This window comes from Rattus norvegicus, chromosome 1 (assembly GCF_021556685.1).
Source record: "Rattus norvegicus strain SHRSP/BbbUtx chromosome 1, alternate assembly SHRSP_T2T, whole genome shotgun sequence".
In the NCBI taxonomy this organism is placed as follows: domain Eukaryota; kingdom Metazoa; phylum Chordata; class Mammalia; order Rodentia; family Muridae; genus Rattus; species Rattus norvegicus.
The window spans coordinates 80,081,466-80,109,146 of NC_141534.1; the positions used below are offsets into that span (position 1 = coordinate 80,081,466).

The window sequence follows — 27,681 nt, forward strand, 5'->3', positions numbered from 1 at the left end:
GCGCTCTACCACTGAGCTAAATCCCCAGCTCCTAGACTTTACTTTTGAGATGGTGTCTCACTATATAACTTTGGTTAGCCAAGAACTCACCATGTAGAGCAGGCTGGATTTGAACTCAGAGAGATACACTTGCCCACACCACCTGATTAAATTAAATGTACAACAGACATGGATAAGCCACAAGTACGCAGAACTAGTCCTCTACATGCTACCCTCAGTATCTGTCTTAAATGGATCCACAGGTTTCTATTTATCCTCTCACCTAGACTCTCACAGCTCTCTCCTGACAGACTCAAGTAGCCTGCACGGGCTCCCTGATTCTCCTTGCTCCATTCAACAGGCAGAGGGCAGGAAAATGGCATGTGTTGTCCCAGCCTCTGCACTGAAAGCCTCCCTTTGCATCTTTGCACTGTCCATGATCACAGCCAAATACCCACTCTGAAGTACCTAGCTCTGTCCTAGCTCTTGACCCCTCCCATTACCCACACACTAGAGTTCAAAGCCCATGATGGCTGGACATAATGGCACATGCCATCTCAAGGGCCCCCATGTAAAAAGCCAGGTGTGTGTGTGTGTGTGTGTGTGTGTGTGTGTGTGTGTGTGTGTGCATGTGTGCATACATGTGTTGATGGAGAGAACTCAGAGGGTAAGAGTACATACTACTCTTTCGGAGGACCCGGGCCAGTTCCCCACAGGCACATCAGGCAGTTCACAATCTCCTGTAAGTCCAGTTGGAGGCATCATACACCTCTGACCTCTGAGGGCACCTGCATTCTCATGCATAGCCAAAAAATTAAAAGGACTTGGTGTGTGTGTGACAGGGTATCATGTAGCACATGTTAGACTCAAACCCGCTATACGGGAGAGGAAAACCCTGAGCTCTCTGTTCTGCTGCCACTTCCCGAACGCTGAGGTAATAGGCTTATGCCACATGCCTGGTGGACAACAATTGTCTACAAAACTCAGAGAGCTAGTTGGAAGGGTAAACATAGGAGGAGACATCTAGGAAACGTCTGTGATTGTTGGTAGCTAAGAATGCCCTATATCTTAATCTGGGGATCATTCATGCATGCATGTATTCACTACTGTGTCTCTGGTGTGTGCACTTGTTTGTGTGTGCACATGTTCATGCAGGTGTGTGTGTGTGTTTGCACATGTGCGTGCGCACCTGTGGAGACTAGAGGTTAACTTGAGGTGTCTTTTTCAATTACTTTTCACCTTGTTTCATTTTTTTATTAGTGTGTGTGTGCTTGTGTGTGCACTTGTGCATGTGCCATAGCATAAGTGTGGCAGACAGAGGGCAAATTTCAAAAGTTCTTTCTTTCCTACCATATGGGTCTCAGGGATCAAATTTGGGTCACTAGGCTAACAGATAGCCCCTTCATCTGCTATGCCATCTCACCAGTCCCCGCATACCTTATTTTTTGAGACAGTCTTTCTCTGAATCTGAAACTTCTTTTTGGCTAAGCTAGCTGGCTGACTAGTGAGCTTCAGGTGCCTGCCTGTCTTTGTAAAGCCCAACTGACTCCATTTTTGAAGACACTCCTTTTTGAGCAAGACCAGGGGACTAAACTCTAATCCCAGGAAGAAAATCACAGAGTCCTCCTGAATAAGCACCCTATGGCAACCCAGACTCCTTAGTAACAGCCAGTCAGGCTACAATAGCAGGATCAAGGTACATATAGATAGCTTAAGTCATCCTGCAGAGAATAGATAACTCAGCCATCCTGTTCGTCGGGTGGTTTTGTCTCCATGTTCGGTTCCTACAGAGTATGCCAGAAATGTAGTTTTGTTTTGTTTTTTTTTTAAAGATTTCTTTATTTAATGTATATAAGAACACTGCAGCTGTCTTCAGACACACTGGAAGAGGGTATCAGATCCCATTACAGACAGTTATGAGATACTATGCTGGGAATTGAACTCAGAACCTCTGGAAGAGCAGTCAGTGCTCTTAACCATTGAGCCATCTCTCTAGAAATGTAGTTTTTAAAACATTATCTTGCTGACCTGTATGGAAATTCCCCCAAGATTGCTATAACTACAATAAATACCCTGCATCCCTAGACTTGGGGCTCTCACTCTGACCCGCTGTGACAGGGACAGTGAGAGACCTTGCTTGAGAGCTCGTGATAAAGACCCTTATGTGTTTACATTGGAGTTGACTCTTCGGTGGCCTTTAGGGTACCTGCAACTTGGGCATAGCATCTTCACTCCCTACAGAATCATGCTGTGCCATTCTGAACTCAGGTCCTCATTCTTGCAAAGCAGGTACTTTACCTCATGAACCAGTTCCCCAGCCCTGATTTCTTTCTTTCTTGGTTGGTTGGTCTTGTTTGTATTTTACAGTGCAAGATGGAACCAGGGCCTTGGGCAAGGCAAGGATTCTATCACCCTGCTTGGGTTCCTTTAAAAACAGTTTTGCTCAACTGTTCATTTACACCATGCACCTTTTTAAAAAAAGATTTATCGGGGGTTGGGGATTTAGCTCAGCGGTAGAGCACTTGCCTAGCAAGTGCAAGGCACTGGGTTCGGTCCCCAGCTCAAAAAAAAAAAAAAAAGATTTATTGTCCCCACCAGCGGGGACCCAGTTATTCAGGGTCCCGAAGGGGCGCTACCCTTGGACCTAATGGGGGGGCGAGAGAAAAAGGAGACCAAGCAAAGTTCTGTTGTCAAGGTCTCGTTTATTGAGAGAAATGTACAGCATTTAAAGCTCTGAGGCAGGAATAGAAGCGGGAACCGAAGCTTAGGGTGGGGGAGTTTGGGAAGTGCCCAAGGATATAAGGTGAATCACTACACTGCAAGATATCCTCCTATAACAAAGAGGCAACAGTCTTCCGGGGACATGTTCTTTGAAAAGGTCGAACCCTTCTCAGGAATCTGCTCAGGGACATCCGGTGTTTTGCTCAGGCTGAAACATCCTGTCATTGCTCCCAGGGTCTTCCTGGGAGAGGCTTTAGTTCAACAATCTCATGTCTGTATGGCAGTCATTTCAAGGTTGAACCTCTGTGGCCATGCAGCCCAGAGTCACGTAGCCACCTTGAGCTAAACAGTCACAAAACAGCCAGGCCCAAATCCAATATGGCTCACTACAATTTATTTATTATATATGAGTACACTGTAGCTGTCTTCAGACGCACCAGAAAAGGGCATCAGATCCCATTACAGATGGTTGTGAGCCACCATGTGGTTGCTGGTAATTGAACTCAGGACCTCTGGAAGAGCAGTCAGTGCTCTTAACCACTGAGCCATCTCTCCAGCTCCACCATGCACTTTTTAATCTGTATATCTTATATATCACAAGGAAGAAAGTTGAGACAGATATTGGGTGGGGGGTGACTTTTTTGGCCAAGACTCACAGTTGCCAATCTGAATAAGTCCCATCCCTTGGGATCAAAGTCATTCCCCAGAGATGCTAGACTTTATGGAATTCTCAATGTTGGGGCCACAGAAATGGCTTGGTGGTAAAGGCGCTTGCTGCCAAACCGACAACCTGAGTTCAATCCCTGTGACCCACATGGTGAAAAGGAAGAAAGGATTTTTGCCCTTTGATCTCCACAGGTGCACCATGGTACATGCATGCTACCCAGATAGATGGTAGGTAGGTAGGTAGGTAGGTAGGTAGGTAGGTAGGTAGGTAGGTAGGTAGATAGATAGGCAGGCAGGCAGGCAGGCAGGCAGGCAGGCAGGCAGACAGACAGACAGACAGACAGACAGACAAAAATGCAAAAACCAAGAGGTATTTTGTAGGATCTGGAGAGACAGCTTAAAGGTTAAGAACACTTGCTGCTTTTGCAGAGGGTCAGAGTTCGAGTACACATAGTGGCTCACAACCATCTGGTGTAACTTCTTTTCCAGGACATATCACACCCTCTTCTGCTTCTCACGGAAAACAGGCACACATGTAGTGCACAGACATACATGTAGGCAAAGCATCTGTATGAATTAAATAAATAAGTTTAATATTTTATTTAATATATAATACATTACATACATACATACAGTATTCTTCACTCAGCAATAGAGGTCCAGAAACAAGGCTTACTCTTCCTGAATAAAATAAATCTTAGGGCATATGCTATCCTAAATCTACAAAGCAGCGATTGAGAGGCAGAGGCAGGAATATCTATCCAGAGTTCAAGTGCATCTGGGTTAAATGAGACCCTGTATCAAAAAAAATAGAACCAAACATTTGAGTTGGAGAAACGAGGCCTGTCCCGTGGGTATAGGCACTGCCCCCTGAAGACAAGGTGGGTCATGAGAGAAGGATTCGGAACAGAGTGAACACCATGGAAAGGTGCCAGAGTTGTCATAGAGACAGAACTACCTGTGGCTGGGGGGATGATGAATGGGAGCTGCCCACTTCACCTCCATCACATATTTTCCTGCTCAGGAAGACAGTGATGAAAGAGATTGATCCATTTCCTGAATGGTAGCACGGGCTTGTAATGCCAGACAGCACTGGAGAACTTGAGGCAGGAGGATCATTGTGAGTTTCATTCAGGCCCAGGATGCATAGCAAGACTCTGTTTAAAAACAGAACAAAATCTGACCACCAACAAACAACTCACAAAATCTGAGAGGAAGGAAAAAAACCATGCAATTCCCAAGTACAGAGGCATCCCAGAGCTGGTCACCAAACCTGCCTCCCTGAGGCCAAGTTTACAGCTACTGTCATGGAGGACAGAAAGGAGCCTCTACCTCTCTAAAGCAGTAATTACTGTAGGGATCCTGGCAACTCCCAAGGCTCGCTTTGAGGCAGAGCTCTTGTTGACCAACCTGAAAGCTCACCAGACTTCTCTGTCTCTCTCCCCCATCTGACTTCAGCACCCCACTCCTCACCGTTCTAGGTCCCAAAGTCATAGTTCCCTTTCTTCTGATAAGGTTTCAGGTTGACCTATTTCATATCCTCCTGCCTCCACATCTCCAGGGCTGGGTTTGAGCCACCAAGCTTGGTTCATGCTTGGATCGACCTGCAAGCTAGACAGGTTCTCTACCAACTGAGCTACGTCACCAGCCCTGCTCATCCCCCAAATGCATGGTACTAGAAGCAGTGCAGCGAAACTTGCCTCCATGGAGTTTCTATAAAATCCAGAGGGAGATGGCCAACCCAGGTAATCACCAATAGTCTAAGGTTTGTTTGAGGTAAGTGCAACGTTGAAAAACAAGGGTAAAGTTGACCAGATGGCTCATCAGGTAAAGGTACCTGCTGCCAAGCCTGGTGACTGGAGTTCAATCCTTGGGACCAACATGGTCAAAAGGGAGAACTGGTTCCTGAGAACAGTCTTCAGACTTCTACATGCATGCCTTGGCACAGACACATACTCCGCCCCCAGCACAAACATAACCAATACATAAAATGTAGCAAAAGTATTTTTAAAGAAGAAAATTGGGCAGTAGAGATGGCGTGGCAGTTAAGAGCTCTTACTGCACCAACATCTTCAAGGAGATTTGACACCCTCTTCTGGCCTTCTTGTGCACTGCACAAATGTGCACACACACCAACTCACACATAAATAAAAAAAATCGAAAGAATAATGGCAATTTTTATTTATTTATTTATTTTATGAACATGAGTACACTGTAGCTGTCTTCAGACACACCAGAAGAGGGCATCAGAGCTCATTATAGATGGTCATGAGCCACCATGTGGTTGCTGGGAATTGAACTCCAGACCTCTGGAAGAACAGTCGGTGCTCTTAACCACTGAGCCATCTCTCTAGTCTTTTATTTATTTATTTATTTATTTATTTATTTATTTATTTATAATTTTTAAGAAAGAAAACTGAGGACCGTTTTAGCTAGCATGCACCAGACATACGTCTCTGGGGATGCCTGAGGCAAGGAAACCCTTACAGAATTAAGTTCAAAGGAAGGGCATTACAGATAAAGGAAGCAGGAGGTGGAAATTAGTTGAGGAAATATTGGGCCTGGTAGCATTTTGGACATTGAGGAAGGAGGATCACACGTTTGAGGCCAATCCGGGCTATACAGTTAGAATCTGAACCTCATTGACCCCAATGAGGTGTGGCTGGACCAACAAGACCTGTCAGAAGTAAAGGTACTTGCTGCCAATCGTGGCGACCTGAGCTTCATGTCTGGAATCCACAGGGTGGAAGGAGAGAACCGACTCCCACAGGTCGTTCTCTCATCCCTGCGGGCAAGCACAAACGCTTTTGGTTGTCTGCCTTTATTTCGTTTATTTAAGTGAGGAGCTGTAATTTGAGGGGCTGGATTCTAGGCTGGAAGGAGAAAAGCTGGTGAGTTGATTGTATCCCTGTAGTGGGTAACCCGGCTGAGTCACAATGACCCAGCTACCTCTCACCTGGACCAGAGTAGCCTTACAACCCTGGCCTACAGCTCCACCTTACACATACCCCGCCCCCGCATCCCCGCCCCGCCCCCGCCCCCCGCTCCCCACCCCCACCCTCCGCCTCAGTGCAGGTTCCTCGGGAATGTTTCTAAATCATAATCGGATCATATGACTCTCCTGTTTAAAACCTTCTCAATGGCTCCTCAGTGCTCTCTGAATGATTGCAGGCTCAGCTGGCCACAGACCTTGCACGGGACTGAGGCTTCTCTCTGACAAACTGGCCACCATGGATGCCCCAATCCAAGACTGCAGATGCCACCCCCAAGTAACAGCGCCCTTGTTTTCTTCTGTTTGGAATTCTTCCTGTTTGCCCATCTAAATTTGTTATTTTTCTCCTTTCCTCCCCTCCCCTCTTTTGTTGTTGTTTGCTCGTTTATTTATTTAAGATTAGGGCTCACCACATAGTCCAGTCAGGTCTCTAACTCCTTGAATCTTGATAGTGTGGGATTTTACTCAGTCTCCACCTCCTAAGTGAGGGGCTCACAGGTATGCACAACCATGCCTTGCCCCTCTTAAAAAAGAATTTATTTTTTTTAAAGATTTATTTATTATACGTGAGTAGACTGTAGCTGTCTTCAGACACACCAGAAGAGGGCATCTGATACCATTACAGATGGTTGTGAGCCACATGTGGTTGCTGGGATTTGAACTCAGGACCTCTGGAAGAGCAGTCAGAGCTCTTAACTGCTGAGCCATCTGTCCAGCCCAAGAATTTATTTTTATCTTACGTGTTTTGCCTGTCTGCCTTTTTGTATGTGCACCTCATGATGGCTTAGCTCTGTAAGCCAGAAGAGGGTGGCAGGTCTCCTTGGAATTGGAGTGTTATAGAGGGATTGTGAGCTGCTATGTGGGTACTGGGAACCCAATCCAGGTACTCAACAAGTGCAGTCCACTGATTGCACTTTTAACCTCAGAGCCATCTTGTCAAGTCTCCAGGCTGCAGGTAGGGACACACGCAGAGACTTAGCACAGGTGGCTTCTGTGTTCTCTTCCACGCGATCACTTGGAGAACCTCCGCGTTTCCACACAGTAAGCTCCTTCTTTGGTTTGTTTGTTTGTTCGTTTTTTTCTTCAGGACATAAAAGATTCCTCTCAGTCATGATTTTTTCCTCCAATCTGTAACTGAGATTTTCAGCCATTCATAGTGATTTCCAAGACTGCAGTAGTGGACTAGTCAGAGAGCTCAGTCAATTCAGGCACTTGTCCCCAAGCCTGATGTCCTGAGTCTGACTCCAGGACAGGACCCACATCACAGAAGGAGAGAACTGAACTCTGAAAGTTGTCCTCTGACCTCCATACATGCACCGTGGTGTGTGTGCACCTCACACAAACAATAAACAAACATATTACATAAATGATAAATGTAATAGAATTTAACTTCATTTGATTTACTTTTATTTATTTGGCAATATGCCCCTCTGTGTGTATATGCTCAAAACACAGAAGAAGGTGCTGGAAATGAAGTAATGGGGGTTGGGGTAAGCCCTTGACTGGTACGTGAACAGCAGCAAACACTCTTTTTTTTTTCTTTTTTTGCTTCTCAGACATATTTACTAATGCCACACTGTAAACGGTACTTAGGTAACTGTACAGTGATGTTCCATGTTCCCATCTACACAGCTTGCTTAAGTTCAGCCGATGTATTCATCCTGAGTGGGCTCGGGGAGCAGTTAGTGATGGCCATGGGCATGCGCAGGACTGGAGCCTTTCAGAGCTTTACTTCTTTTATCAGCACTCCTGATTTTATAAACGATGAGGGACATCAACCCCACTCCTACCCAAATTTCCTGGTAAACCTGGGTCTAGTAGGGTCTCATGGGGACCCAGACTTTTTTTTAAGATTTATTTATTCATTTATTATATATATAAGTACACTGTAGCTGTCTTCAGATACTCCAGAAGAGGGAATCGGATCTGTTTACAAATGGTTGTGAACTACCATGTGGTTGCTGGGAATTGAACTCAGGACCTCTGGAAGAGTGGCTAAGAGACTCTTAACCGCTGAGCCATCTCTCCAGCCCCCGGACCCAGACCTTCTTAATAAAGCTTTGAAGCATCTCAGTGGGATCAAGGCCACACCAGATTCTGGGACAGAATGGGAAAAGAGCAGCAAACACTCTTAACCACTGAGCCATCCCTTCAGCCCTGTCCATTTGTAGTTATTTGTTTAATGTGTGCATGTGTGTGTGTGTTTGTGTGTGTGTGTGTGTGTGTGTGTATGTGTGCATGTACATTTGTGTTTCTGTGTATGTATGTGTATTGTATGTATGGGTGTGTGTTTGTACATATGTGAATGTGGGTTTCTGTATATGTGTGTATGTGTATGTGTGTGTGCAGACACATAGGTGTGGAAGTCAGAGGCCCACCCACAAGAACTGATTTGGTTATCTCTTTCTACTCTGTGGGTCCTGGGTAGCTTACTCAGGTCATCAGCTATGAACCAGGTGCCTTTGCTCTGAGCCAATCTTGCCTGCCCAAAATAGCTACATTGAAATTTTTTAAAAAGGAAAAGAAAGCTGCAGCAAAGAACCTGGCACAAGTATAATATTGCATGTTTCTGGTTTCTTGAGGGTGAACTCCTGGAATTGCTAGCATGTTAAAGCTTTCCAAAACTCTACTCAACGCAGACATGTACAAAAGGAACTATTTACCCAGCCTCTTGCCAACAATGTTTGCATGAAGTTAACCCTAAAGAAAAACAACAGTCCAATACAGGCAGAGTCCTGCAACGGACCTTTATCTCCATCACATACACTTTGAGATGTGGCCAGGTTGATCCCATCCAGCAGACTGAAACATTAAAGCTCCAGGTTCCATAAAACGTGGTTGCCGAGGAAGACTAGAGGAATGGCGTTCACTCCCCTTGAAAGGCAGCTCACTATCCCTGCATTCCCACAGTACTTTGCCCAAAACAGAGCTTTCTTCGCCACACCATTGGTGACTGACTCTTGTCCGTCTCTTTTTATCATACTATGAATGTTGCCTTTATCGATCCAGCACCAAGGACAGAGCCAGACCACAGTAGGTGCTCTGATAAAAGTGGTCGAGTTGTGATCCTGGGGCTTACCATAAAGGGGGAAACTGAGGCTCGGAGAAGAGAGAATTGCTTGCCCAGGCAACCAAGGGACGGTGGGAGTCAAGCTCTATCATAGAGGGTGGTCACACTTTCAAGCCTGTATCACTTACTGCTTCGTTCATCTCCATCTTTGCCTTCTTGACCCAGCAGCCCAGCACAGTGCCTGGCACCGGCAGGACTTGATAAATGCCTGTTTGTTGAAAGAATGAATGAATATGTGTTATCTGTTGGGAAATGGAGGAGGGGTGGCAAGCTGGATCCAAAGTCCCAGGCTTGTAGCCCCCTCCTTCTCTGAGGGTCCAAAAGACAAGCCTTCAGTCCTTTCCCTTCCCGAGATCCAGGAGCCGCACCGCCCTCCTCTGCCCCCCAAGGTCCCTGGCCCTCCGCTTCCGGCTTCTCAGCCAGTCTTTCCTCTTCTAGCCTCCGACCAAGCGCCGTGTTTCCGGGGGGAAGACTTAGGCTGTAACACCGAGCCCAGCCTCCTTCTCCACCCCTACCCACCCCACCCCCCCCCCATCACCACCACGCTCAACCTCCTCCCTCCCTGCCACCACTGTCCGCGATCGCCCGGCAGCAGGGAAGGAAGAAAGGAGCGCAGGAGGCGGAGGTAAGAACTGCTCCCAGAGACTGGGGCGAGCCCTGGGCCCTGAGCAAGCCCTCGACCCGCTGCCCTAGTTCTGCAGATCATACCTACCCGGAACAGATAGACCCCTCTTAGACCTAGAGCCCCCGACAGCCGGCAGGATCCACGCCCTCCCCCGACACCACGCCCGGCCACAGCCTTCTTCTCTCTGGGGATTTTCTGCAGCCCAGCTCCCAGTCCTCTCCTCCCCCTTGTCTTGTGAGTCAGGGCCCCCTACCCAGCTCCTTCCTTCATCCGGACTCAGAGGCTGCGTCTACCTGCAAGAGTCTAGTTCGCCTATCTTGTTCTGAGACCCAGGAGTTCTACCCTTCAGTCTTCCTGCCTGAGACCCAGGAATTCAGGAATCAGCTCTTCTTCAAACCCAGACCCAGGAGCCCAGCCCTCTTCCCTCAGACCCAGGAATCCAGAGCCTAGGCCTCCTCCCTCAGACCCAGGACCCCATACCCCAGCCCCTCCTCCCTCAGACCCAGGAGCTTTAAACCCGGCTACTCCCTGGTCCTCCCAGCCCCTGACTTCTGGACACACACACTTTTTATTTACAGAGCCTCTTGACTTTGAATCCCACCCTACTTGGGCCTCAAGGGTGGACTGGTTCCCAGCCCCTCCAAGAATGTTCAAACTCCCGGGCACTACAGCAAAATCAGTTGGCTGACTTTGTCTCCCTGTGTCTCCTCTGTATTTGTCTCGTTCTGTCTTCCTGCCCATTCCCACCTCTGATATCTATGTTCTCTTTCTCTCTCCTTTGTGTTTCTCCTGGACTTTGTCCTCCTTTGCTACTTCTCCACAACTCTCTCCTCTCCTTTTCTGTCTCTGTCCCCTTCTGACCTATATCTGTCTCTTCACCACCTTCCTCTCCCGCCTCTCCTTTCTCCTCTTCTGGACTGTGGACTGTGGGTCTATTCCCCTGTACCTCTGCTCTGCTCTCCTCTTCACCTCACCCCACATCTTTCATCTCTTCTCCCCACCCCTGCCTATCCCCCTTTTCCCCACAGGCATGGATCCACAGCCCCCTCCACCTGCCCAGGGCAGCCCACCTCACCGTGACCGTGGCCGAGGCCGAGGCCGTGGCCGTGGCCGTGGCCGAGGCCGTGGTCGTGGCAGAGGGGGTGCAGGAGCCCCTAGGGCACCTCTGCCCTGCCCCACCTGTGGTCGCCTCTTCCGCTTCCCTTACTACCTGTCTCGACACCGGCTGAGCCACTCGGGCCTCCGGCCCCATGCCTGCCCCCTATGCCCCAAAGCTTTCCGCAGGCCTGCCCACCTTTCCCGCCACCTTCGTGGCCACGGGCCTCAGCCTCCTCTGCGCTGCGCTGCCTGCCCACGCACCTTCCCGGAGCCGGCCCAGCTCAGGCGCCACCTGGCCCAGGAGCACGCAGGTGGCGAGATGGACCTGACAACGCAGAGGGCAGTGAAGGAGGAGCCCGAGGCCAGTTGGGGTCCGCAGGACGAAGGCGTGGAGCAGCCCTCCACGGTAGTGGTGGCCGGGGTTGCAGAGGAAGCGACCGCACAGTGGCCCGCGGGGGACCCGGCTTCCGTGGCTGCCCCCACGAGTACCGATCCTCGGGAATCGGAAGCTGAGGAGGCCGAGGCTGGGGCTGCGGAGCTAAGGGCAGAGTTGGCACTGGCTGCGGGGCGACAGGAGGAGAAACAGGTCCTCCTCCAGGCCGACTGGACGCTGCTGTGTCTCCGCTGTCGCGAAGCCTTCGCCACCAAGGGGGAGCTCAAAGCCCACCCGTGTCTGCGCCCTGAGGGCGAACAGGAAGGCGAAGGAGGACCCCCGCCCCGCCCCAAGCGACACCAGTGTTCCATCTGCCTCAAGGCTTTCGCCAGGCCCTGGTCTCTGTCGCGTCACCGGCTAGTCCACTCCACCGATCGGCCTTTTGTGTGTCCAGACTGCGGCCTGGCCTTCCGCCTGGCCTCCTACCTCCGCCAGCACCGCCGTGTCCATGGCCCTCTCAGCCTGCTGGCCCCACTACCCGGGGCCAGCAAGAAGGACGACAAGGCCTCAGGTGGACGGAACTCAGGGAAAGGGCCTGAGGGGGTTGAAGGGGCAGAATGTGGAGGTGCATCAGAAGGGGGCGAAGGCGGGCAGAATGGTGGAGACGCCACCCCAGCCCGGCCTCCGGCGGGGGAGCCACGTTTCTGGTGTCCTGAGTGTGGCAAAGGTTTCCGACGCCGGGCACACCTACGCCAGCACGGGGTCACCCACTCTGGGGCACGCCCTTTCCAGTGCGTGCGTTGCCAGAGGGAGTTCAAGCGACTGGCAGACCTGGCCCGTCACGCTCAAGTCCATGCCGGGGGTCCCGCCCCGCATCCGTGCCCGCGATGCCCACGCCGTTTCTCCCGCGCCTACAGCCTCCTACGCCACCAACGCTGCCACCGCGCAGAGCTGGAACGGGCAGAGCTGGAGAGGGCTGCAGCGCTGCAGGCACTCCAGACCCAGGCCATACAGTCGTCTCAGCCTCCACAGCCGTTTAAGCAGGAGGCAGAAGGGCTCCCTCTGCCCATCTCCCACATCAAGGAAGAGCCTCCCTCACCTGGCACTCCACCTCAGTCCCCGCCGGCTCCTCCCGTCTTTCTCAGCGCCTCCTGTTTTGACAGCCAAGACCATTCAGCCTTTGAGATGGAGGATGAGGAGGTGGACAGCAAGGCCCACCTATGTGGATTGGGAGACCTGGCCTCCTGACCCACACATCCACCTTCCACCCTCCGAATTGAGCTCCCGGTTTGCAGTAAGGAAGAGGGAAACTGAAGGAGAGGAGCTTCCTCTGCCTCCCCTGAGCCCTGGGTCATTCACCTTCTCCTTTACCCACCCCTAGACCCCTGATGCTGGTTAGGAACCTCTCACCCCAACACATGTCTTAAGTAAGGCAGGACAAGGCAGAGGACATTTGGCCAGAAGGATAAAGACTGCTGGGTTTGTCCCAGCCTGCCCATCCCTATTATACACACTGGACACCATCACCTCTTTGGAACTGCCAGACCCTGGGGTTTCCCAGTGCAAAAGGTCTGCCCCTGTTGCTCTGTCTCTGTGAATAAATGTGAGTTCGTGCAACCCACGAGTGAGGCTGTCTGTGGGGGTCGGGTGAGTCAGGATTTACCATGCTTGGGTTCAGAATGAAGTCGTTCATGCACCAGATCCCAGGGGGATGTCCGACATCAATAACGAAAGAAATCTGTGGACCCTGGATTCAGAAGAAAGACTGTACTAAGACAGCACCGTGATGTCCCTGCATGCAATTTTAGCCTATCAGCATAGTATGCACTGTTTGAATTTGTAGGGCAGATTTCTAGGCACAGAATCATTACTGTATGTGGGAAGTCTGCAACACCCTTTCTGAAAAGGCGTTTCCCAAAATTCCCATTGCAATCATAAAGGTGCCAATAGACTCCATTTTCCTGAGGGAAACCCAAGTACCAGATACGATCCGTGTTGGGTGTGGGGATCCATAACTGTAACCCCAGCCCTTAGGGAGTGGAGTCAAAGCAAGGATATGAACTGACAGCAACAAGTGACACAGCCAGATGTGGCCCTGGGCACTGTGGCTCCATAGCCCTGTGCTCTCAGCCCTAGTCTGTGAATTATCCTTACCTTCTTTCTCCCTTCATTCATGCTGGGATGCCTCCTGGAGCGCCTACATTGTGCTGGACTTTGTCCTGGGTGCTTTTCATTTTTCTGGCAATCCCTTCTCAATCTGTGGCTTTCACTCTAGTGGGAGGACATAGACAAGGAGATGGAGCGACTGAGTAATCCTAAAGCTTCTTAGGGGCCAGTGTGGTGGTTCAGTAGGTAAAGGCACTTACAGCTGAGTTTGAGGAACTGAGTTCGATACCAGAGACCCAAATGGTGGAAGGAGGAAACCAACTCCTACAAGTTGTCCTCTGACCTCCACGTGCTAACAGTGGTGCGTGTGCATGCATGCACATATACACTCTCCCATACATACATACATACATACATGCACAGAAAATAAATGTAAGAAAGCATTTTATTAGGGGGTAGATGGAGAAAGATGGTACAGGACAAGGTGGGTAGGAAGTACAGGCCCATAGAAGCAGGATCACTGGGAATGTGACACCAGTACACCACCCATTGAACTCTCCAGATACCCATCATCTACCTGTTATTCATCCACCCATCTATTATCTGTTACCTATCATTTGTGATTGTTAGTCTTGTATTCATCATTCATCCATCCATTCATCCATCATCCTTCATCCCTCTGTCAGCTATTGACATCCACCCATTACCCATCCATTCATTATCCACCCACCAATCTACTATCTACCCATCCACCATTCATCTCTCCATTTGTGATGGCTGTTCTTGCATTCATCATTCGTTCATCTCTCCACCATCCACCCTCTGCCATCTATTGGCATCTATTTACCATGCGTCCATCTATCCACTCATCCTAAACCCATCCATCATCTATTCATTATTGACCTAACTCATATCCATTTACTCATCCATCCCCTTTAATTCATTGACACCTATTCATCTTCCATTCACCTATCTACCATCATCAATTCATACTTTTTACTTAAAACCTTATATTAGAGCAATTAGAAATTGGAGTGATGTGAATGAGAATGTCCCCCATAGTCTCATAATTGGAATACTCCAGTTGGTGGAATAGTTTGGGAAGGATTGGGAGGTGTGGCACTGTTGAAGGAGCTGTGTCACTGGAAGTGGACTTTGAGGTCTTAAAAGCCCTTGCCATTCCCAGCTGACTCTCTGTCTCAGGTCAGTAGATCAGGATGTGAGCTCTCAGCTACTGCTTTAGCCCCATGCCTTCCTACTGCCGTGCTCCTCCATGATAGTCATGGACTCTAACTCTTTGAAACTGTAAGCTGCAAATAAATGCTTCCTTTTATAAGTTATCTTAGTCATAATGTCTTATCGCAGAAAAATGACTAAAGCAGCAATTCACAAGGAAGTTATGTTAAAAGTATAGAATTCTCATGCATCTATTTTTAAAAGAAAACTTCATTTTAAAACAATTTACATTTATTTATTTACATATACTATGTATGTATGTGTGTATGCAAGTGTGCTCAAGTATTTGGCGCATGTGCCCCAGCATGGTGTGGAGGTCAGAGGTCAACTTTCAAGAGTCAGTTCTCTCTCTCTCTCTCTCTCTCTCTCTCTCTCTCTCTCTCTCTCTTTCACCCACTAGGGTCTCTGAGGTTGGAGTCTAATCATCAGACTTAGATGCAAGTGCCTTTATTGCCTGAGCTATGTCACTGACCCCGCACTCCATTCTTTTAAATATGGAGCCTTGTTCTAGACAAGCACACTACTGCTAAGCCACATCTCCAGCCCTTTGCTGGTGGGTTTTATGGATGAACATTATCCCCAATTCCCTCACTTTGAAACAATATTTATTTTTGTTTTATGTATATATGGCCCTCTGGGTGTGAGCACGTGGGTGTAGGTACCCAAGAGGCCAATAGAGGGCACTTGATCCCCTGAGGCTGAAATGATAGGTAGTTGTCTTCTCCCCTTTCTCTTTGTCTCTATATCTCTGTTTCCATGTTTGTCTCTCCATCTCTGTCTCTTTCTTTCCTGTCTCCTTACCTCTATTTCTTCTTCACATCCTCAGCAAGATCAACAATCACTCTTAACCACTAAGCCATCTCTACAGTCTTTCTTTTCAACTTTTATTTTGAGACAGGATCTCTAATTTCCTGACTGGCCTTGAATATTGGGCCATGTCTTACCCCATCAGGTCCAGCCTGTATGCTTTGTTTTGTTTTGTTGTATGACAAAGTCTCATGCAGTCCAGGCTAGTCTCAAATTTCCCAACCTCGGCCTCTATTGCCCAAGCTGGGATTACAGGCATTCACCTCATCACCTGGATTTTGTTTTGTTTTTGTTCTATTTTATGTTTCAGACAAGGTCTTCCCATGTAGCTCAGGCTGGCCACCAAATTCATCTTCCTAATTCAGCCTCCTGAACCCTGGGATCATACGCAGCCCCAACCATGGTGGCCTGGCTTCTATTCTTTGTAAATAAGTCACTAAGCATGTACACATGGGGAAGAAAGACGTGGTATTGAAGCTTCTAGTAGAGATGGAAGTTTCTAGAATAATCTTTTTTGTCTCTTAACTGCAAGGAAGTGTTGTCCATTCTTTCCATATCCTGGTTTACTAATTTATCCAGTCATTTCTGTGCATCAAGTTGATCTTGAAGGCATTGCTTTATAGGTTAGGTGGTATGATTTATAGGTCAGGTGCTGTGTTATAAGGTGAGTGGCGTAAATCTGACTCTGCTTTATTTATTTCCTTGGACTTTACCTGTTCTGATACAGGTGCAGTCAGAAAAACAGAGACTACAGTGATCCGGACCTGGGCACACTTCTCTCCCAGGGAACAGAAGCTGTGGGAACAGTAATTCGCTAGGTCTCCATCATGAGAACTTCTACTCCTCTAGGCTGACTCTGGAATGCAACTGGGCAGAGCCCCCAGCCTCCTCAAGCCTTATCTGCTACTGCCCACATGGTGCCAGGCAGGGAACAGACCAGACAAATATCACCTTTGGCTCCTACCCCACCCTGTGTGGAGAAGGGAAGTGAGGGAGAGAGGAGGAGGGGATGTGAGGAGAACAGTGATGAAATGATGGCATGCAAAGACTCAGAGTTCTAGAGATGAGGAGAGACAGGCAGAGAGAGAGAGAGAGAGAGAGAGAGAGAGAGAGAGAGAGAGAGAGAGAGAGAGAGAGACCAGAGACACAGAAAGATAGGGAAGTAGGGAAAGAGAAGAGGAGGAAGAGAGACAGAGGGAGAGTGACTCTGTGTCAGGACCCATAAACCCAGCTGATTTCCTGCGCCCTTCCCATGAAGCTTCCAGGGATGGGCACCTCACCTTGGCTGTCTCCCTGCCTCTGTCCAGTCCTGGTACAGCTCTCACCTTTCATAGATTTGATAGGCAGTTCTCTGCCTGGAGCAACCCTACACTTCCCTCCAGGCCTCCCTGTAAATGCTCTACCCCCACCTAGAGTCCACCCCAAACCTCTGCTGTTCCCCCACACAACATAAATGTAAGCTAACCTCCAGGATATCGAAATCCATTTGTTCCACTGGATGCTTTCCCAGCTGCTAAAGGGAGGTGACAGGCAGGTGATGCCAATCAGCCTGTCTGACCCATCTCCCTGAAACCTGGGAGACGGGCCTGGCCTCACCAGATGAAGTCCTAAAAGAAACCAAGCTTTTTCTGAGGCTGGAGGATGATGCCACACGGGGGAGGAGGCTCTTTGTGTTGACCTTGGAGGTATACACATACCATACTGCACAGCAAGAAATACAGATGGCCTCTGAAACTGAGGGCAGTTCCAGCCCATAGCCAGCAAGGTACCAAGAAATTAAAAACTTGGTCCTAGAGACACGGACTTGGGTACCACCACAGTCTGAATGAACCTGGAGCAGGACCCAGCCCAGCCCACATCTTGAGTTCAGTCTTGAGAAGCCCACAGCCATCTGGATTCTTGGCCCAGAGAATTTGGGTGCCACTTCAGGGTGCAGCATAGAAAATGAACACAGTCTACTACTGTCTTGATCCTTCTGCCAAGCAAACAAGTTAGCCAGGCCTGCCCTTTCTGCATCTCACCTCCCCATTGCTATCTCTCTGCCACTGTTTCTGCTTCTTTGTCTCTCTCTCCACCTCTATCTGTATTTTTTTATGTCTCTCCCTGTCTATGTCTCTTTTTGCATCTTTCTGTTGGTCTCTAGGTCTCTGTCCCTGTTTATCTCTGGGTCTCTGCTTTCTCTTCTGTCTCTGCTTTCTGTTACCTTTGTCTGTGCCTCTTTTTTCTCTTTCCCTATCACTGTCTCTCCATCTCTCTGTTTTTTCTCTGTCTCTCTCTTTCAGTCTCTGACCCTACATCAGTTACCATCATGTCCATCATTCCCTATCAGGAGCTAGATGCCACCCATGGAACTTATTGGCCACCATATTAACTGTGTCATCTGGCAAGGAATTCTTTCTCTTTGCTTGCAGTCTACCCACCTGTTCCTTTTCTAAAGCTGTCGTGACAAAGCACAGACAAGCTCTTAAAACTGTGGAGATTAAACATTGCTCTGTTGCACTGTCCTGAGGGGTACAGAGGTCTAAGCTCCCAAGTCAGTTAAATCCACATGAGGTCTCTTCCATTGCCTTTCCCTGGAAGCCTTCAGGGTCCTCTGACTTGTAGACACAGCCTCGCAGCCACATACAGCATCTCCCTATATCTCTGTCTACACATGAGCATCTTCCTATGTGGACAGTTGTCATTTTGACTTAGAGTCTGTCTTAGTTTTGTTTCTTGTTGCTGTGATTTAAAAAATACCCTGAAAAAAAAACCCAAACAACTTCATGAAGAAAGGCTGTATTTGGCTCACAATTCTAAGTTATAGTTAATCACTGCAAGGGAGTGCAAAGAGCACAAGCTGCAGCAGCTAGTCAAAGTCAAGAGCCAAAAGCAGTGAATTAATGCATGCCCGCTTGTATTCATTTTACTATCTCTGTTCTTATACAGTGCCAATCTCTGCCCAGGGAATGGCACCACCCACAATGGGCAGATCTTCCCATGTCAATGAACACAATCAAGATAATCTTCCATAGAAATAACCACAGGAAAAATTAATTTTTCCAAAAGACTCCAGACCATGTCAGACCTGACAAAACTACACAGGAGTCCACCCTGCAGGGATGGGAGCCCATTTGACATTGGAGTACTCTCCTTTGGGCAAGGATACTGCAGCAATCCTATTTGTGAATAACACCATGTTCTGAGATGCTAAGAATTAGGACTTCAATGCTTTTCTCTTCTCTCTGCGTATACGTGTGTGTGTGTGTGTGTGTGTGTGTGTGTGTGTGTGTGTGTGTGTGTTCATGCATGAGTAGTCATGTGTGTTTGGGAGCCAGAGGACAACCTCAAGTGCTTTTCTTCGGGTGTCAATCACTTTTTTTTCCAGACAAGGTCTCTCTCTTGCTGGCTGGTCCTAAGCTCATCTATAACGAGCTTATATGTCATCAAGGATAACATTGAACTCTGCATCCTCTTGCCACCACTTCCCAAGCACTGGGATTGTAGTCATACCTCATTACATCTACAATATCTACAATACGCAGTGTGCACAGGGTCCAGGTCAACTCCTGGTCCTTCATCTTCCACCTCCCTTGATTATGTGTATGTGGTATCACCATACCAAGCTGCAGTGAGTCTTTATAAGAAACAGTTCGTGCCACCTCGTCCCTCCATCCACATGGATTACATGCCAGCATGCTGATCTCAGTCAGGTTTAGTCACTGATCCCCCGTGGAGAAGAAGTGTTTCTGCCAGCCTGAGAGAGGGCTCAGAGGGTAGAGGCACGTGCCACCTATCCTGATGGTGTGAGCTTGATCCCCAGAACCCAGAGGGTGGGAGGACAGAAAGAAAAACTACTGCAAACTCCTCTGACCTCCACACACAGGCTGTGCCAAGCACAAGTATTAAATAAATAAATAAATAAATAAATAAATAAATAAATAAATAAATAAATAAATGTAATTTTTTTTTGGTTCTTTTTTTCGGAGCTGGGGATTGAACCCAGGGCCTTGCGCTTCCTAGGCAAGCGCTCTACAACTGAGCTAAATCCCCAACCCCTAAATGTAATTTTTAAAGGATGTGTCTTGAATAGAGCGGGTACAAAATAATCTGAACAGTTAGCTCTCTGGGCTTCTCTTCTCATCTGTTGAATGAGTTAAAGCTACTGTCCCTCCTGTATATTCCCCATCGACTCATTGGTCATCCACTCCTTCTCATTGGGACCTAGAGGCCATGGAGCTCACCGTGTCCTCAGCATCAGATGCACAGTAAACACACAGCAATGAGCAAGGTGAGGACCGTAGACTAGCCGACTCCCTACTTTATAATGAAAGCAAGTGAGGCTCAGACAGACCAGAGGACAGCTGCACAGGTGACAAACACCTGTGAATCTCAGTACTGGGGAGGCAGAAACAAGAAGACTGTGAGTTTAAGGCCAAGATGCCTATATAGTGAGATCCTGTATCAAAAGAGTAAGACTTTTAAGAGCAGAGCTGGGGGCATAGCTCAGTGGTAGAGCCCCTGCCTAGAATTTCCCAGTAAGGGGCTGGAGGTGTTTCTCAGTGTTAGACCACTTACCTAGAGTATGTCCCTAGGTTCTACATTTAGTGTTGCAAAAACTACATGCATACATTCATACAGTCTTGAATTTAAAAAAGAAGGGGCTGGGGATTTAGCTCAGTGGTAGAGCGCTTACCTAGGAAGCGCAAGGCCCTGGGTTCGGTCCCCAGCTCCGAAAAAAAGAACAAAAAAAAAAAAAAAAAAAAAAAAAAAAAGAAAACCACAGGTCGGGGGTGGGGGGAACAGACAAAATTGATCATCACTGAAAGTAATTTTTTCTTTCTTTTTTCTTTTTATCTTTTTAGTTTTTCAGGACAGGATTTCTCTGTGTAGTCCTGGTTGTCTTGGAACTCACTCTGTAGACTAGGCTGGCCTTGAACTTAGAGATCTGCCTGCCCCTGCCTCCCAAGTATTGAGATTAAAGGCATGCACCACCAGTACCTGGCTTGCTGAAATTAATTTTTATGAATTTTATTTATTTATTGTGTGTAAGTGTGTGTGTGTCTCATGGTGCATGTGGAAGTCAAAGGACGACTTATAAGAATGGGGGGTCATATTCCCGTCCATCATGTAGAACCTGGGGGTTGAACTCAGGTCATTAGGTTTGATGGCAAGCACCACCCTTACCACTGAGACCATGTTAGTCCTAAGATAATACTTCTATATATGAAAGCAGGGTTAAATCTTTGAAATGAGACTGGAAACCATGGTACAGTTGGCACAGTACCAGTCTAACAAGCTTGAATGGTAGCTTCACCTGCCGTGTATAATCTAAGAATGACTATTCTAGCACTCAGGGGGGCGGGAGAGAAGAGGGTCTGAAATTCAAGTGTATCCTTGGCTACTTAGTGCTTTTAGAGGCCAGCCTGGCTTACATGAGACTGTGTCTCAAAAACAAATAAAGCTGGCAAGATGGCTGCCCTGCTTAGGTTTTTGTCAGGTTGTTACAAGGTGGAGTCTGTAGGGCATTTTCTTGATTGTGAGAGATATCAGAGAGCCCAAATCAGGGTGGGTGATGCCACTCTGAGGCAAGTGATCCTGGACTGTATATGTATGCAGGCTGACAAAGTAAGTAAACAATGTTCCTTCATGGCCTCTGCTTCAGGTCCTTCCTCTAAGCTCCTGTGTTGAGTTCCTACCGAAGCTGCCTTTATTAGACTGTGACTTGGGATGTGTAAGCCAAATAAAGACTTTCCTCCCCAAGTTACTTTTGGTCAGACTCTTTATCACAGCAATAGAAAACAAACCAAGGAAATGTCTGAGCTGTTGTTAAAGGTGCTGGCTGAGCAAGCCTGGAGACCGGAGTTCAAGTTCTGGGACTTACATGGTGGAAGGAGAGAACTGACTCCCTCTGACTGACACATACAGCCTCCACCCAATACATGCACACAGTAAATAATTAAAATGTACCAAAATCAATCAATTAATTGGGGAATAAGTGTTTACTTTGATCTATGGTTTTCCACGGTCCGTTTTCATTATAGTCTGTCATTACAGTGTGGGCTCAACCAATGACAGTTGCTGCAATCGATTTTACAATGTCCTCGTTATCTGCAAAAGAAACACTAAATTAGCTGTCTCTCTCTCACACACACACAGCAGTGTCCTCGGCAACCAGGGATTTGTTATTGTTGACTGGCTTTGAACGTGCTATGTAGCTAAGGATGACCTTGAGCCTCTGATCATCCTGCTTCTACCTCCCAAGTGCTGGAATTACAGATAAGTATCACTGTGCCTAGCTGTCTTGCTTTGGTTTTCCTTTTTAAAGACTTGTTTCTTTTCTTTTATGTGTATGACTGTTTTCCTGTGTGTATGGCATGTATAGGACATGTGGGATTGAACCCAGAGCTTCGCGCATGCCAAACATGCACTCTACTGAATGTGCTACATTCCCAGCCCCACCTCTGTATTTTTGTTACAGTTTGTTTGTTTATAGTCTGGCCTTTAGCTCAGATTGGCCTTAAACACTGTATACCCAGGCTGGCCTTGAGCTGCAGATCTTCCTGTCTCGACCTCCTGAATGTTGAGAATATAGATGTGGGCCAGCACCCAGGCTGTTTCCTCTCTCTGTAGATCACCTGTGTGTAGACTCTGTAAGACCTGTTTGCTGATTTGGTCTCTGCTATACCTCAGAATCCCCCACACCGCTGGATACACAGCAGCAGAGAGGACATTCCACAGCTATTTCATCCCCTTGTTCTGATAAGAATTCAGTCTCCATGGCAGTGACCTCAGTTCCTACACTTGTCACATGGTCTCTGCTCAAACACCTCTTCCTGCCTCACCCTCAGGACTCTTGAGAGCTACTCTTGGACTTGACTTTGGCACCTCTGTTAGATCAGGTTCACCCTGTTTTAAAATTATTACCAGGCCTGTCCAAATCCTTTGCAGACACCCATGGGGTCAAGGAGCCCTGACTTAACTTACGCAAGGTCCAAGGAAGTGTGTATTAAGGTTGCGTGCAATTGAGACAGAAGGCAGTAACCTTGCTTGACATGTATCTGCCCATAGCCCGTGGTTTGCAAACTTCGGCAAAAGGTATGAAATGCAGCGGCTTTGCATGGGAGATCCCAACTCTGCCACTGACCCCCAGCAGGACAAGGAGCAGGAGACTTAATCTCTGCAAGTCTCTCTTTCCTCAACTATGAAACACAGCTAAGAATAGGACAGACCTCCCTAGGGCTGCTGTGAGGATTAGCACGGGGGCTGGTAATACGTAGAGTTCAGTAAATACCAGCTAGAATTATTGCTAATCACACAGGATTTATTCAACCATTAGACCCACTGTATTTGGCCATCAGTCTGGCTCTTCATTCCCCACACGTTTCCCGAGACAGAGAGAAAGAATCCAGCGTGCCTTGGGCACTCTGAAACCTTCCGTGTGACTGGGGTGTTGGGTGAGATGGGGTGAGACTGGAGATAAGACAGAGCAGGTGCCAGCCCCTAAGAGATCTGGGGCCAGGATGGGGAGCTTTGGACTCTTCCAAGAGCAGTGTGGAGCCAAGAGAGGCTATGGAAAAGAGGAGGGGCCAGGTCAGAGTTGAGCATTAAAAAGATGCCCTTTGGGGGTTATGGTGGGCCACTCCAGGAGACAGTCCAGAGATGGGAAAAGGCTGAGATGATGGTCCATTTAGGAGAGAAGCCCCTGGGTTGAAAAAGGCAACAGTTCTTAGGTGGCAGTTTCCAGTGTTCTTGAGAAACCCAGAGTAGGCTCCGGTGGGGTTTCTGGTCCCAGATGTTCTCTGCCAAGTTGTTAAGTTTTGTATGTAAACTAAAAATAGCATGGCATAGCTCGTCTGGCAGAGTGTTTGCCTAACGTGCACAAAGCCTTGGATTTGATCCCTAGTACCACGTTTTATAAAACAGCCCACAGGTATATGGTACTAGAGAGATGCTTTGGTGCTTAAGAGCACGTGCTGTTCTTGAAGAGGATCGGGGTTCTGGTCCCACCACCCACATGGCAGCTCACAACTGTTCCTAACTCCTGTGGGATCCAGCACCCTCTCCTGGCCTTCAAAGGTGCCAGGTACGCACACAGTACACAGTCACACATTCAGGCAAATCACTCAAACAAATATAATAAATGTTTTTGTTTTGTTTTGTTTTTTAAATCTAGGTGTAGTGGTGAACATGTCATCCCAGCACTCAGGATCTGGAGGCGGGGGGGATCAAAAACTCAGGGTCATTCTTGGGAGCTAGCCTGAGTTATATGAGACCTTGCCTTAAAAAATGTGTGTTGGGGGGGCTGGGGATTTAGCTCAGTGGTAGAGCGCTTACCTAGGAAGCGCAAGGCCCTGGGTTCGGTCCCCAGCTCCGAAAAAAAGAACCAAAAAAAAAAAAAATGTGTGTTGGGAGAGATTCTTCCAATACTAAGTATTAAAGGTAGGGTCTCACACATGCTGGGAAAGTATACTAAGATACAACCCAGCTTCCTCTTCACCATGTGGTGTATGTGTGTGTGTGTGTGTGTGTGTGTGTTTCTCTCTGTGTGTCTCTGTGTGTGTTCATCTCTGTCTCTGTGTGTGTGTCTGTATGTGTGTGTCTGCATGTATGTGTGTATGTGTGTGTCTCTGTCTTTTTCAGTGCATGTGTCTTTATGTGTCTGTGTGTGTGTGTTTCTTCTGTGTGTGTGTGTCTCTCTGTGCATGTGTCTCTTTATGTGTCTCTGTGTGTCTTTGTCTCTGTCTCTCTTGGTGTGTGTCTGAATGTATCTGTGTCTCTGTGTGTCTGTGTCTGCATGTGTGTTTATGTCTGTGCACGTGGGCACATGTGCACTGGCCCAGCCTCGGGGCCTTGCACAGGTGCTTTATCAATGAGATACAATCTGAGCCCTGTTTTTGTTATCTCTGTTGTTTTTGACTTTTCATTTTGAAACAAGGTCTCCAAAAGTGGCCTTGAACCTTCTCTTCCCTTCCCTTCCCTTCCCTTCCCTTCCCTTCCCTTCCCTTCCCTTCCCTTCCCTTCCCTTCCCTTCCCTTCCCTTCCTGAGTGCTTGAATCAGAGATCTGTGCCATCGCCTCTGTGGCAGTTGTGGTCTATAAAGTTGCCCAGAATACAGAATGAGCCATCATTGAACCATTGCCCTGAGGAAGGCAAGAGTCAGGTTCCCAAAAACCTGCTCCCATTTTCACCAGCCTGTCAGAACATAACTTTGTTTATTTGCGGGTCTTTATTTAAATATGAATTGTGGGAGCTGGTAAGATGTACATCCCACAAAGGTGCTCGCCACCTAGCCTGAGTTTGATCCCCAGGTCCCCACACAGAAGAACAGGAGAACTGATTGACTGTATTCATGCTGAGGAAGGTACAGGCTGTGTACACACATGCATAAATAAATGCAAACACATGCTTTTCTCTCTTCAATGTTATTACATGTATTTATATGTATGTATGTGTATGTATGTATGTATGTATTCTGTGTGTGTGTGTCTCTGTGCCTGTCTCTCTATGTGTCTCTGTGTGTCTTTGTCTCTGTCTCTCTCGGTCTGTGTCTGTGCATGTGTGGAGGTCAGAGGAGTACTTGTGGGGGCCAGAGTCAGTTCTACTCTTTAGCCATGTGGGTCCCAGGGATTGAACTCAGGTCATCTGGTCTGCTCAGCTGTCTCACTGGCCCCATAAATACATACTGTTGGTTCATTGGCATTGAACTCAGCAGTAACAGCATGGAGCTCATGTCCTATTGGAGCCTGCCCAACACAGGTTTGCTGTTGCTTGTTTTCTTTTGTTTTGGTTCAGGAGGATCATGTGAGGTTAGCCTGGGCTACAGAATAAGACTTTGTCTCAAAGAAATAAATGAGTACTGTGATGGGTTTTGTTGTTCTTTCTTCCTGTCTTATTATTGATGCTAGGGATTAAATCCAGGGTCTCACACTTGTCAAACAAATACTCTCCTGTTGGGCCATTTCCTCAGCCCACTTTTATTAGTCATTATTAATTTTGTAAATACTTGTGTGTGTGTGTGTGTGTGTGTGTGTGTGTGTGACCCTGCATGTGTACACTCACGCGCATGTGAGTGCAAGTGCAGTCCCTGGAGAGGCCAGAAGAGGGTGTCAGATCCCGGAGCTGAAGTCAACAAGCGTTTGTGAGTCACCTACCACGTAGAGGACCGAATCAGGTCCTCTTCTAGAGCATCAAGTGGCCTTAACCACTGACTCATCTTTGGAGATCCTCAAAGGTGGATCTTCGGTCTTAGCAAATAGATGGAAACTCTATTTTCTACTGTCCTCTAGTTGGATCAATCATGTGTCAAGTCCTGTGGTTATCAGCTCTTCATTAGATAATGCAACAATCTTTAGCTTTCCTCAGATTGTCAGGCAGGTCTGTGACCTCAGGGGGGAAAAAAAAGCCTAAAACCTGACGGGAGGGCTGTGTAGCAACGCCTAAGAAAGCTGTGCATTCTTACTCCTCTCACTGAGGAATTCTTCGTCCAGGCCAAGGCTAGTGAAAATGTGTCACTTCTTGCAAGTAGGGGAAGATATTAACAGGCAGCAACACGTTCAAGCAGTCCTTGCCACCCCTGCTTATGAGAGCGCAGGGTTGGCTGGAACCTTCTGTGTGCATCCTCAGATCAGAGACGGTGTATCACATGCCAGAAGGGGAGAAACTGAACTCACCAATGTTTTGTCGAGCTGCTGAGGGTCAAAGCAAGTCACAGAAGGTCAAAACGGGATGCTATTTATACAAAATTGAAAACAGGCAACATGACACCCTATGGCAGTGATGGATTTATACACTCAGGGAGCAAAATGTAGCAAAAATCTTTTCCATTTTAAATCAAACAGTAGCAGACGCCTCATTAAAGCTAGTGGCTGCTTCTGGGAAGAAAGGCCAAGATTTGAAGAGGAAAAAAATCACACAAAAGGCTTCAGTTATCTGGGAAGTTTTGTTTCTTATTACATTTATTTACTTTGTGTGTGGGGAGGGGATGCCTTGGTGATACAGCCCACATGTGGAGGTCCTAGAGGACACTTTGTGGAGTCTGTTCTCTGCTTTCACCAAGGGGGTTCTGAGGATCAAACTCAGGCTGTCAGGTTTGGAAGGAAACCCCCCTACTGACTGAGCCACCTTGTCAGCCCTTAAAGCGTCCCTTCCACAAAGTTCTTAATAGGGACTGCAAGTTCCTCTACACCACATGGAAGGAAACCGAGGCACAGAGGCACTGAGACCCCAAGATCAGCCAGGAAGTTAGAAAGTCAGGAAAGGGTCACAGGAGGAGCCCTTGAAGCTGGCAGGCAGGAGGACTGAAGGAGGAAGGCTTGGTGCCCAGAGCTCAATTTTAAAGAGGGGAGTGGTATGCGTATTCGTGTACACTCTATGGCCAGGCCAGGACTGTCCCCTGCTACACCTGTGTACTGAGGTCACTCTGGGTGACCCCGTGAAGCAGTCGTTGCTAAATGGGGAGGTGCAAAGCTCCCCGGATCATCAGTGAGCTTTGGGGGAGGGCTGTGACAGGCTGGAGGCCTGAGGGGGCCCCCTCACAAGCTCCTCTCAGAGGTCCAGGTGGCCACCTCTCCAGCCTGACCTTTCTGTTCTGACAGAGCCTCTGTTAGTGCCATCCCTGCAGGCCAGGTTCACACCACTGACCCTAAATCCCCTGAGCCAGGGAGTATGGGTAAGCCTGGAGAAGTGTCCACAGAAACCCTCTGGATGGGAGACAAATGGTGCCCTGGCTTCTGCAGACCAGATGGAATACTGGCACTTGGTGTCCGTGACCAATGACTGCTGCCCCATGCCTCAGTTTCCCTGCCAGTAACCTGAGAAGTAGCATTCTGATCACTAGAGCATGTTGGACTTCAGAAACTCCTGGATAAATAAATTAAGAGAAAAGGAGCATGGTGTCCAGGACCTGTCATCAAGAACATAATGCTATCACCATATCATCTCGTTATTTTGATTTTTTTGCATAGGCAACACATACTCATGAGAGAGAAAAAAACAAATAATGCAAAAGAGACAGCTATTTACAAGTT

General features: G+C 47.9%; 1 protein-coding gene and 1 pseudogene across 3 annotated transcripts; one reads left to right on the plus strand and one right to left on the minus strand.

Moving 5' to 3' along the window:
• Positions 1-7,950: 7,950 nt before the first annotated feature.
• On the minus strand, positions 7,951-9,574 carry LOC148007218 (ATP synthase subunit ATP5MPL, mitochondrial pseudogene; annotated as a pseudogene).
• A 394-nt stretch (positions 9,575-9,968) lies between these two features.
• On the plus strand, positions 9,969-13,141 carry Zfp579 (zinc finger protein 579). 3 transcript variants are annotated; one of them, XM_087554167.1, is made up of 3 exons: positions 10,002-10,053; positions 11,082-11,144; positions 11,175-13,141. In XM_087554167.1, the coding sequence occupies exons 2-3, from the start codon at positions 11,084-11,086 to the stop codon at positions 12,770-12,772; spliced, it is 1,659 nt and encodes a 552-aa protein (XP_087410293.1). In that variant the 5' UTR covers positions 10,002-10,053; positions 11,082-11,083; the 3' UTR covers positions 12,773-13,141. The 3 variants fall into 3 exon arrangements, with proteins under 3 accessions (NP_001119748.1, XP_087410293.1, XP_087410284.1); NM_001126276.1 differs by having other exon boundaries at positions 9,969-10,053; positions 11,082-13,141; XM_087554158.1 differs by having other exon boundaries at positions 10,632-13,141.
• Positions 13,142-27,681: the final 14,540 nt, after the last annotated feature.